This window comes from Sminthopsis crassicaudata, chromosome 5, assembly GCF_048593235.1.
Source record: "Sminthopsis crassicaudata isolate SCR6 chromosome 5, ASM4859323v1, whole genome shotgun sequence".
NCBI classification, from domain to species: Eukaryota; Metazoa; Chordata; class Mammalia; order Dasyuromorphia; family Dasyuridae; genus Sminthopsis; species Sminthopsis crassicaudata.
This window is the reverse complement of record NC_133621.1, coordinates 226,511,635-226,524,270: the sequence shown is the minus strand read 5'-3', so window position 1 is coordinate 226,524,270 and position 12,636 is coordinate 226,511,635. Positions and strand designations below refer to the sequence as shown.

The following is a 12,636-nucleotide window of genomic DNA, read 5'->3' as shown; positions in this document are numbered from 1 at the left end:
ACCAGAACAAATTCTGCTCACTAGTCTAGGTTCTAGGAGAGGTAAAAAGAACCAGCTAAAAACTCTTGCAGATCAACTAAGAAAATAGCATTTATTAAGCACTTAACATGAACCAGGCACTGGGCTAAGTGTTGGGTATACAAAGTGAATGAGATGAGGTGAGATCTTTCAAGACAGTTGTAAAAATTGAGTAAGGCTTCATCTACTTCAGAGTTCGAGTAGGCCTGAAGGACTCTGAAGGGCATTGCCTTCCCCTCCTATGACATCTCCCTATTTCATCCAAATATGGGCAACTATGTACTTATCAAGTTCAATTTCATGGGTAGATCTCGCGTTTAGAATGTAAGACTCTCAGCCAATGAGGATGAGGGTCAGTGGTGGGAGGGGGCGTTTTGCGTTAGGGATTAAAGGTGCTGTCCTGCCCACAGGAGGCGCTTCCTCTCTTCGATAGTCTACTCGAAGAGTGGGACGCCCTTCTCGCGAGAATGTACAATAAACTTTGCTTTTCTCTAGAGCTCTCTCCAGCTTTTTTATTAAATGGTGACCCTTCACCATTTCCATACCACACAGTTTGGGGGCTCGTCCGGGATCCTTTACTCGGTGAGTAAGTGAACTCCTGGGTGCTAGTGGGATGGCGCCCTGCCTTGATTTAGGCAGCCCGCCAGCTTCCAGGGGCTTCTCCTTGCTCCCTGACGTAGAGTGGACCCGAAGTGGAGAAACTCAGAGAAAAGCAACGGAAACTCCGCGGTGAAAATCCCAACCGGTTGGTGGAGGACAGATCAGTCAAGAAATTTGCTGCGCAGCAACCCAGTGGAGGTAAGCGTCCTGTGAAGCCCCTTGAGTCTAGTTATAGATTCTGGAGGGGGCTGTAGACGGTAGACAGGAAGAGAGCTAGGCCTTCCTGGGTGACTGAGTTAACTGGTGACAGTTAGCGTGTTTGGGCGTTTAGGAGTCTGTTAAACTCCTTCCAAATTCAATGGGTGTGGCCTAGTCCCAGCCAGCCCTCGCGGAGAGAAATGAGAAAAATATCAGAAAATACCGGTAGATATTCCCTTGGGAGATAAATTAAGTAATTGGAACAAACTGCCAAAATATGAGGAAAAATAAAAAGCAAGAAAAAGATGATAAGGTATTGTTGTTTTGTTGCAGACTGGTGGTACCAAAAGGATTAAATGGTACCTGAAAGGAAGGACCTGAGAGGATTTAATTCCATTAGCCCTTCCAGGGGCCTTCGGGCGGGGAGGAGAACTAGGTCTTTTGAAGCAGGGGTCTTTTCAGCTGACCAGAAATAGCTGTTAGTAAATCCCATTTGGGATCAGAAACCCTGTACATGGGGAAGTATGTGGGATTGCACTAGTGAAGATGGTGGCTTCCTTCCTCTTCCTCCCACGTGTCCTGACTGCAGCAGGGCCACATGGGCCGGGGGAAAGAAACCTTTAAGTTTTATGAAATTTGGGTCAGTTACGTGCAAACATTGAAGTGTAAAGTTTAAAAATATATACATATATATTTACTTAAAGGCGGGACAGGAAAGATTGATTTGTAAAAGTAATTAATAGTTTAAATGGAGCTATGATATATTGGGTCGGGAAGCATGGTGGTGTGGGGGAAGGGTGACCACGTGGAGAGGTCCCTCCCATTAAGTATAGTGGGGGTTTTTGTTTTTAATAACTGCACCTCCTTGCTGATTTAGATATTAATTATTTCTACTGTTTAAAGGAAAAGCCTACATTTATATGGTGTTGATAACTGAATGTTTTATTTTTATTTTTCAAGTCTATAACTGTTCTAAGGAGTTGGAACTGAAGTTTTCTGAAAACAAGTTATTCAATATTTATTTACATGCGTGATAGTCTCCTTGTTTAAAGATTATTTTAATCTGATCTGATAATTTGATAGGGTTATTTGCAAAAATTTTAATCCTGCTTCCTTTTTGTCCCCTGGAGAACAGAACTATTGCTATGTTTTGGGAAATTTACTAGTCTGTTGTGTATAATATGATAATTTCTGTAAACAGGGGGGGGAAGGGAAACTGAGATTTCAACTGGTCAGAAAATTGGGAAAAACTGATGTCTTATTTCAGTTCAGGCCTAATTGGAAACTACTTACTCTTTGCTTACCTCATCATTTTGGTTCCCTGATGAAGGACCTCGAAAATAGACATAATTTGGGTACTGAATGGAACTCTGGAAAAGGTAAAAGATTTTTTTTCTTTTTTGCACCGGACATCCAGGCTGCTTCTGGCCTGGATCGTTGTTAGAGCTCTATGCTCGGCACAATTCTTTTAAGAATTGCTGCGATTGACAAAAGGTCTCCTTTTGTCTCTCTTGTCTCTACAGATAAGGGAGAGGCTGCAAAAAGTTGAAAACGCTCTTTACCTGTCCACTAGCTAGACACACCTTATTTTAGCAGATGCTGGGTTTGGAGAAGGCTGCAGAGACAAAAGGCCTTTACAGGGGACTCTAGCTGAAAATTTGCTAGACTATGATTGGCTAGCTTATGTTTTAACTTTGAATTATTGAGCTGACTCAGTCCTGCCTCAGTTTCCTTGCCTCTTAGTTCTGCAAAAAAACCCCCCTGCCTCTATCAGAATACTTGATAAGACCTTATGTTTCAGAATAGCAGAATGTCTCTCCCATTACAAGTTAATGGGAATCTATTATCAAAACTTCTTGAATTCTCTTGTGTGGAATTAGACATTCTGTATATGATTGTATTTGCATTGGATGTTTTTAAAAACAAACTGATTTGTATGAATAATGTTCACTTATGAAAGATCTACTTGGATATAAACTCATTGGGACAAATTCCTTATTGTTATCAACACAAGGTTATGATAAATATTTGTTTAGAATTTATGTATGGTTCTTCTAGGATGGTAAATGGGAAAAGAAATGGGTTTATTAGAACTTCCACTGTACCAAGGGCAGTCTACCTGCCCATTGGTCTGCTCAAACTTGTGAATTGCTGTGAATTGTATGCTTTAAATCAAGCGTTAAAATTATTGCGTGACCAAGATGGGAATATATATACTGATTCTAAATATGCCTGGGGTGTGGTGCATGTATTTGGGAGGATTTGGGAGGAAAGAGGATATGTAAACAGTAAAGGTAAAGAACTGGTTCATCATACACTAGTCAGAGAGATACTAGAAAATATTCTGACTCCTAGGAATATAGCAGTAATACATGTAAAGAGACATCAGATGGGAAATTCTTTTGAGGTAAGGGGAAATAGATTAGCAGACCGGGAGGCCAAGGGAGCCGGAGATCAGGAAATCTCTCATATAATGGCTTTGATACCTGTACTTCCCCCTAGTCTACCCTCTCCTAGTTTTACTCAGGAGGAAAAAGAGAAAGCCTCAACTCTCGGAGCAGTTGAGAACTCGGAAGGATGATGGCTCTTACCTGACGGCAGAGAGGTACTGACCAAAGCAAGTATGAGGCAAGTCCTTCAGCAACTGCACCAGGGCAGTCATTGGGATGTCCAAAACCTGTGTGATGCTATACTGACAAGGTTTGTTTCCCCCGGCCTATATACTATGGCTCGACAACTGGTGGACGGTTGTCTTGTTTGTCGAAGGACTAACAGGGCTGCCCAACGCCAGCTTCCAAAAGGGGGACGACCTCCTGGAATCAGACTATTCCAAAGCATCCAGGTGGACTTTACTGAGCTGCCACCAGTGGGTCGAGTTCTTGCTGGTCATAGTGGACCATCTGACCTCATGGGTGGAGGCATTCCCGTCAGGCCGAGCAACTGCCTCGACAGTAAGTAAGGTCTTATTAGAACAAATTATTCCTAGATATGGAATGGTGGAGAGGATAGACTCGGATCAGGGAACACATTTTTCTGCCCAGGTATTGCAGAGTCTGATTAGGGCCTTAGAAATCACTTGGGATCTCCATACCCCTTGGCATCCTCCCTCTTCTGGGAACGTAGAAAGGATGAACCAAGAAATAAAACGGCAGCTGACTAAGTTATCTTTAGAGACCCAACTACCTTGGACGAAATGACTTCCTCTCACTCTGGTTAGAATCAGGACCAAGCCACGTAGAGATATTGAGCTTTCACCTTATGAATTATTGTATGGTCATGCTTTCCAGGCTTATCCTAAGGGAGACTGGGACCCTATTTTAGAAACTAAGGATTTGTTTGTTAAGAGATATGTTAAATCATTGCTGGAACATTTGCAAGGACTTCAACAAAAAGGGCTAATAGCTCAGACTCCTCCTCTAGGTTTCCCTGTTCATAGAATTCAGGTTGGTGATTGGGTGCTGATCCGTTCCTGGAAGGACGAGAAGCTGACTCCGTGCTGGGACGGACCCTACCAAGTGATACTGACTTCAGATACTGCGATTTGCACTCAGGAACGAGGCTGGACACACCACACCAGGACAAAAGGACCTGTGGCGCCACCTTTATCAGAGTGGACAGTTGAAGACAGGGGAGACCTCCAATTACATAAGAGGAGGGGACCTCCACTGAATGGGAACACTGATTCTGAATCCAGTGCATTGTAATTGTATGACTTCTCTTTTCTTACTTTGGGTCTCTTTGCCTGTTTGTGATTTGATATATTTTCCTTTGGGAAGTTCACCTTAACTTCACGGTGTTATAATAGTTGAACATTATGAGGCTCTCCCTAAGCTTTGGGTTTATCTATTTCCTTATGACCTTCTAGAGATGAGAACCAATTTCTCCTACTCATGCAGAATATAGGGAGGACATTTAACTTATCAAATTGTTGGATCTGTGGTGGATCCCAACAGTTGAACCAATGGCCATGGGTACCTGTCCCCCTAAGCCCAGCCTGGATCCTTAGCAACAGATCCCAAATTCATAATGGGACCGGTTTCTGGAATTTAGAAGAGAAACATCAGTGGTCATTGACCAAAGATAGGAAAGGGAAATACTGCTTAAATCAGACAGGACGAGGTTTGAAGCTGGGAAATAGTGTTTGTGAGTGGACCTATTCGAGAACAGACCTGAGGCCAAAGACAATTGACTGTACAAAAATGTCTAAATATTGGTGGGATACGGGGAGGAATCCTCAATTGAAGTGTGGGAAGGACTAGAAAGACTGTACCTTGGATGTTCTCCCAGAAATAGGAGAGCAGGGATATTGCTATCAACAAGTCACTACTGCTGAGTGTAGTGAAGTAGAATGGGATGTATTGAGATGTATAAAAGAGAATAAGAGGAAAGGGAACATATACATTGGGTACAGTTACCAATGGGGTTGGTATAATGTCACCCCAGGGACACCCGGGCAACATGGGACTCTGTTTTCCACATTTTGGAGTACCTCTAATCCAACAGGCCAGTGGCCAGTTGCCAATTGTAGTTGGAGAAAAGAGCAAGGTTTATGAAAATGCCAGTATGACCCCTTTGTGGGGGAAGCCCCCTAGGGACGAGAGACCAACAATATTACCCTTTTACAAGGAATAGCTCAGACATATTTCCAAGGGAACAACCTGCTCTAAAGGATCATTATTGGATCTGTGGTTTAACTGCCTATACTCATCTGCCTCTTAATTGGACAGGGAATTGTTATATTGGACTAATAAGGCCAAAAGTTTTCTTTCTTCCCGAACAGGCAAACCAATATTTAGGGATTCAGTTGTATGATAATTTGGGAAGGGAGAAACGGAGTTTAGATACCTCCATCACTTGGACTGGAGATGCAAATGGTTGGGGTGAGGCCTGGCCTCCAGAAAGAATAGTCAAAGAGTATGGGCCAGCGACCTGGGCTCAAGATGGAAGTTGGGGATATAGAACTCCAATATACATGTTGAACAGGATAATTAGGCTTCAGGCAGTTGTAGAGATTATCACCAATCAGACAGCTGAGGCACTAGATCTTTTGGCTGATGAAGCTACTCAAACCAGAGAGGCTGTTTTACAACATAGACTTGTGCTGGATTATTTGTTGGCTGAGGAAGGGAGAGTTTGTGCTAAACTAAATTTATCCACATGTTGTATAAAGATTGGTAACAATGGTAATCTAGTGAAGGAAATCACTAAGAACATTAGGAAACTTGCTCATGTTCCTGTACAGACTTGGACCTCACTGTTCATTACTTCTAGATGATCCTGGTTTGGGAAGCTGGTGGAAGCAGCTCCTTTGGTTGGGCCTTATAGCTTTTAGTGGTGTTATATTATTCCCTATCTACATCCCTTGTTTGATCAGATTAATAACCAGAATTGTCCAAAACTCATCATCTGGAATGATCAGGTTGGAAGAGAAAGCTGAAGGGTCTGTTAAATAGATGCTGTTAAAAGGGTAAGGGTGGAGCTGGTGGCCCAAGGCCAACAGGAATCAGAAGGAAGTGAGGAATTAATAGGGAATGTGAAATTATGTTACAAAAATTTGAAGAGATCTCAGTGTACAAAATAAGAGGAGGGACTGAATGAGATGAGGTGAGATCTTTCAAGACAGTTGTAAAAATTGAGTAAGGCTTCATCTACTTCAGAGTTCGAGTAGGCCTGAAGGACTCTGAAGGGCATTGCCTTGCCCTCCTATGACATCTCCCTATTTCATCCAAATATGGGCAACTATGTACTTATTGGTCAAGTTCAATTTCATGGGTAGATCTCGCGTTTAGAATGTAAGACTCTCAGCCAATGAGGATGAGGGTCAGTGGTGGGAGGGGGCGTTTTGCATTAGGGTTTAAAGGTGCTGTCCTGCCCACAGGAGGCGCTTCCTCTCTTCGATAGTCTACTCGAAGAGTGGGACGCCCTTCTCGCGAGAATGTACAATAAACTTTGCTTTTCTCTAGAGCTCTCTCCAGCTTTTTTATTAAATGGTGACCCTTCACCATTTCCATACCACACACAAAGGAAAAACAGTCACCTCATTTTTATCTGAAATGGACAGAGGATAAGCTGTATACTTAAGACTTAAAAACAAATTTGACTCTTCCTACATGCTTGAAGGAGGAAGAAGCTGTTTGTTACATTAGAACTAAAAAAAAAAAAAAGTTAGGTGAGATATAATCCATTAAGGGACAAAAGAATACTAATAATCTTCTTTAAAGATACTGAAACTGATATGCTGACCTGACTGCACTAAAGATCTCTAATATGTTCCTGAGGTATATATCTAAGACCAAATGCTAACTTGTCAAAATTTATCAAAATGGAGGACTATGTATTTGTGGTGCTTCATATGGACAGAAATGGTATTGTCAGAAAAACAATTTTCTAAAAAGTATTGTCAGTGATTCTGATAAATTATGATTATGATAAAGATGGAGAACTATAAGAACTTATGGAAAGGGAAGCAAGAAAAACCAAAACAATATAATGATACAATAATGTAGATAGAGGAAAAAAAATAACAAACAAAAATTAAATGATGTTAAATCATCCCAAAGAAGAGATGTGATTAAAACTCTATTTCTTTTAGGGAAAGTGGAGTGGGAGGGTTAGTGGAAAGGCTAGAACTCTACATACAAGTCAAACTTATTTGATATATTGATTAGTTTTGCTAATTTTCTTTTCCCTTTTTTCATTCTTTATAATAGAGGATAGCTCTTTTGGAGGGGGAGATGGAAAGGATATTTTGGAAAATGTGATTGATATAAAAGCCAAAGACAGCAATGAAAACATTTTCAAATATCATATAAGGCCTATATAAATATTTCTACCCTGCGTGGATACTCTATGCCTTTTATTTCCTCCTATCCCTTACTCCTTCTCTGGCTGGAACACCCAGAACCCATCAAGTTGCTTGATTATTCATTCCTTGGATGAAAGTTAGAAAACTTTGTTCCTTGCAAGTAGATGATGGACCACCAAGTTTTACCAACTGTTTTTGCTCTCCACCACTGTTCATTCATAAGGTTTTACTTGAAATAGTAGCACTATTGCCTCCCCACCCCCAACTCCTGCAATTATCATCTGATCTGCTGACAATACCTAAATGCTGTTCACTCAGCCTTTCTATCTTTCTCACATACTTTTACTTTCCTTTCTGTAGCTGAACTTCATTATTTGTGTTGACTCACACAATGAGAATCAATCTCTTGAAAGCAAGAGACAGTAACTATTTTACTACCTGTGTATACAGTGCTTAGCATTCAGACTGGCACATAGTATTTATTAATACTCTTTCATCCATTCACTATCAGCTATTGATATTATGAATTTGTGTATTTACTTTAAAATAATTTTGAAAGTTAGTTTTGTATAGGAATTAGTTGGTTTTCTTCCTAAAAAGCCCAATAGATAGAAACTCTAAAAGATGGATTTTTTTTATTGAAAAAAGGCACTCACCCAGAGAACATTTGTAATGGTAATGATCCTTTTTAATGAAAGCACATTTTTATATTTATCCACTAATTCATATTTTTTTCAAGCAAAGTAACTGTCATCTCCAAATTCTCAACCACTTGTATCCCAAATTCTTCAGCAACCATGAAATCTGGGATCATATATTTATGAAATTTTTTTCCTTTTCTTCTCAAGCCGTTTCCCCTGATTCCTCTTAATTTGATCATCTCTTTTGGTAGTCTTGATATTGACACTCAATAATCTAAAATGAAACCTACTCTATCCCAAACCTTATTTTTTCTCTTGATTTTATGGCATGCTTCAAATCTCTACTGTAATCTTTGGCTCCTCAAGTTCTATATATTCAATACCTGCAATGACTCACATTTTTTTCTTGCTTCATTTCCCACTTGCCACTACCTTAGTTTAGTTCTCATTATTGCCTGGAAAATCATTCTTACTGGTTTATTCACCTCTATTCGTTCTATTCCTTATTTCTTCACAATGATAGATTAATTTTCATAATTTAGAGACATCACCATTGCATTCCATTATTCAAAAATCTTCACTAGCTCACTATTATCTAAACAATAAAGTTCTAATTCCTTAGCTTGGTCAGTAAGTCCACAAGAATTTATTAAATGACCACACTTCTGTAATCAATTTGAAGCATTTAATTGTTCCAGAACGATCCCAGGATTTTCTGCTATTGTACTTTCCCTGGAAGACCCTACCCATGCATTTCTATTTGTTGAAATTCTACTCACCCTTAGAGCTCAGGTGCCACTTATGCCATGAAATCTTCCCTGATTTCTCCAGGATGGAAATATATTTCTCTTCAAAATTCTAATTACATTTGATTCATATCAACTTTATTCCTCTCCATCCCTCTGCAGCTGTACTGCTAACTAATCTCCTCAGAACTTTCTCTACCATGCCATAGAAACCTCTTTATGCCGAAAACTCACTCTATTCCTGGACTACTTCTCACACTAGAAGTTTCTGCCCTTCTGTGGTCTAATCATCTGACTAGCTGGTTTCTCCTAAAAGCCTGCAATTGAAGGAGGTGGACTAGGCCAAAAATGGCTTCCTACTTCTGCAGGCTACACTACTGACTCATCTCCACAGAATTTTTTCTCCCATGTCCCTCTCAGAGTCCCTTCTCCATCCTTCATGCCCTTTTCAGATCCCTTTTATGTGTTGTCAGCTCTCTTGAGGATGCAAGCTCCTTGAGAATATATTACTTTCTTTATTTCTCTTTGTATTTCCAGAACTTAACACAAGGCCGCACACAGTAGGTACTTAATAAAAGCTTATTGATTGACATGTATTACATTCTATATTATGGTTATCCAAGCCTGAGGATTATCACTTCTACTAGAATGTAATCTTGAGCGGAAAGGGACCTGTATGTGCCAAAATGTTTGTGGCAGCTCTTTTTGTTGTAGCTAGAAACTGGAAGTTGAATGGATGTCCATCAATCAGCGAATGGTTGGGTAAATTATGGTATATGAAGGTTATGGAATATTGTTGCTCTGTAAGAAATGACCAGCAGGAGGAATACAGAGAGGCTTGGAGAGACTTACATCAACTGATGCTAAGTGAAATGAATAGAACCAGAAGATTGCTGTACACTTCAATGCTGTATGAAGATGTATTCTGATGGAAGTGGATATCTTCAACATAAAGAAGATCCAACTCACTTCCAGTTGATCAATGATGGACAGAAATAACTACACCCAGAAAAGGAACACTGGGAAGTGAATGTAAACTGTTAGCACTACTGTCTATCTACCCAGGTTACTTATACCTTCGGAATCTAATACTTAATGTGCAACAAGAAAATGGTATTTACACACATATATTGTATCTAGGTTATATTGTAACACATGTAGAATGTATGGGATTGCCTGTAATCGGGGGGAGGGAGTGGAAGGAGGGGGAGGGATAATTTGGAAAAATGAATACAAGGGATAATATTAAAAAAAATTACTCATGCATATGTACTGTGAAAAAAAAATTCTAAATAAATAGAATGTAATCTTGAGCTGTTTTGTAAAAAGTTAGAGCTAGATGGAATCCTAGGGATGATTTAGCCAATATCCTTATGTTAGAGCTGAATGAACCAAGATTCAGAAACAAAGTGATTTGTAAAAAGTTATACATGCATCTAATAAAAACTAGAGCTACAATTCAGGTCTTATAATTCTCAAGTCCAGGGCTCTTTTTAACTATCTCAAGCTTTCTTTACTAGCGTGCTGTCAATTTTATCTCTATATCTTCTTTATCACCTGAGCTGATATTCTTCCCATATTAAACATCAGAATGGTGACAATAGCATATAATCACCCCAAAAGATCTCAATAAGAGAAAATCCTGTGGAGAGACATTGGCAGTGCAGCCTGTAAAGGGATGAAGACAACTTTGGCTGAAGCCTTCTCCAAAACCTTGAAGAACCCTCTTTAATGTGACTTTTTTATAAATGCATGTTAACATGATAAAATTCTACTCTCCATGAAATGAATATATTCATTTATAAGTCTCAAGTGGTAGAAAGAAGGCTCAAAGTCTTGGCTGGACTATAATATACAGAGAGTACATTTTAAAAATTTATGACAGCCATGCAAATGGCCCTATCCATGCATTTGCAGATACTTCTTAACAAATTTTTACTGAGTGTTCCTGGAAAAGTTCTTTCTTTTATGACCAGCTAATACACTCACCTGCTTTAATTTAAGTCTATATTTTCTTCTTTTTCTGACACAGACACGGAGAAGAATTGATTTATACCTCTTATAAGATCCCTTTGAATAATTCAATAATCTAACAGTCTATGTGAAAAAAACCACAAAGTTTCCATCTCTGATATAGATGAAAGCATATGCTAACAAGGTTTGCCAGTTCTAGGATTTTGCCAGGAAATGCCAAAATTTTAAAATAAAATTACTGAGAACTATGTCAGATGTAGTTTATACATTAATTTGCAAAATTTAAAAAAAATATGCTTCTTGATTTTAAAAATCACCATTGCTACATATTGATTAGGCATTGTGATATTCTTTAATTATCACAAACTGAGTTCACATATCATTTTAGTTTATAAAATTTCATTCATAATAAAAAGAGGTCTCAAAACAACAACAATAAAGAAAAACATGGCAAATGCAGTTTGAATTGAAAAGTAATTGTTCCTAACTATCTATAACTTTGAAACTGCAAAATAAAAGAGAATTTTTTTATAACTGGATCACCACCATGTGGAAAACAGTTTGAAAAAATAGATTGGTTACATATGTATTTATATTACATATGTTAATTTTTTAAGGATATAATTTTTTTTTCAGGATTGAAACCTCTTCTGCTAATGCAGACTGCAACCCATCTATAAGTTGTCTTAAAAAGTGCCTAAGACTTATAGAGATCCAGTAGTTTGCATCTTGTAAAGGGAGAACCCAGGCCATCTTCCTTACTCCAAGTCTAGCCCTTAATTTACTATACTAATGTGTCTATGACATAAAGCGTATACTTCATTTTATGTGTATATATGTCATATATATATAAGTCAGTATCCATCCATACATGCAGAAACACATTATATGTATATGTGCATGTGCATGTGTATGTGCATGCTTGTAGTACCCTCTTCAGAGACTACTTTGTTAGATACTTACGGAAAGACTGTAAGAAGGTTCCAAAATCACAGGTAATGACATCTTCCCTTGAAGATTCAATTTTGTTAAATAAAAAATTTTTTCACCCACAATCTTTTCTTTTTTCATGCGACGTACACCATAGAGTCTAAAGCGAACTGCATAATTTCCAATCATCTCAGATTCAACATGGTTAAACTTGAATGTTTCTGTGAAGACAGGACATGGCCCTCGCTGGACGCTTGTCTTGGCTCTCTGCTTCTTTATGGGCAGAAGAACAAGGTGTACTTGCCAGCAGTTGCTGCTAGTCCTGTTGTATGTTGGGATGTCTGTGACAGCTGTCACTGTTACTAGGAGCTTCTGTTCTTGTGAGTCATAGTCAAAAGTCACATCCAGGGTGCCATATTTAGCTTCTGGCTCAGGATCAAAAGGTTTAGGAAGTTGTGAAGATGATCCTTGAGCTGACACATCCTAAGAAAAATAAATGTAAATGTTTCAGTTTTTAAGTCTTATTGTCAATCAAGTAGAGAATGATATGCATAACCTTTTTTAAGCCTGGTGATATTAATATGAACTTAATTCATTATAATGAAGGCCAAAAAAAAAGACAAAAAGCTATTTCTATGAGGCCAAGGTAGTTTATCTAAGCAACAATGCTACACTAAAATATTAGCCTTTTAAAACATATATGTTATTTCAGATTTCAAGAAGA

The 12,636-nt window shown here is 38.8% G+C and overlaps 1 protein-coding gene across 9 annotated transcripts in view; it reads right to left on the bottom strand.

Annotated features, from left to right (window-relative positions):
• SYT14 (synaptotagmin 14) overlaps positions 1-12,636 on the bottom strand; it is a 258,761-nt gene that overhangs the window by 64,942 nt on the left and 181,183 nt on the right. For all 9 annotated transcript variants that reach the window (XM_074270186.1, XM_074270187.1, XM_074270189.1 and 6 more), the window contains one exon: positions 11,946-12,395. In XM_074270186.1, the coding sequence (XP_074126287.1) occupies positions 11,946-12,395 (450 nt within the window). The remainder of the gene's footprint in view (positions 1-11,945; positions 12,396-12,636) is intronic.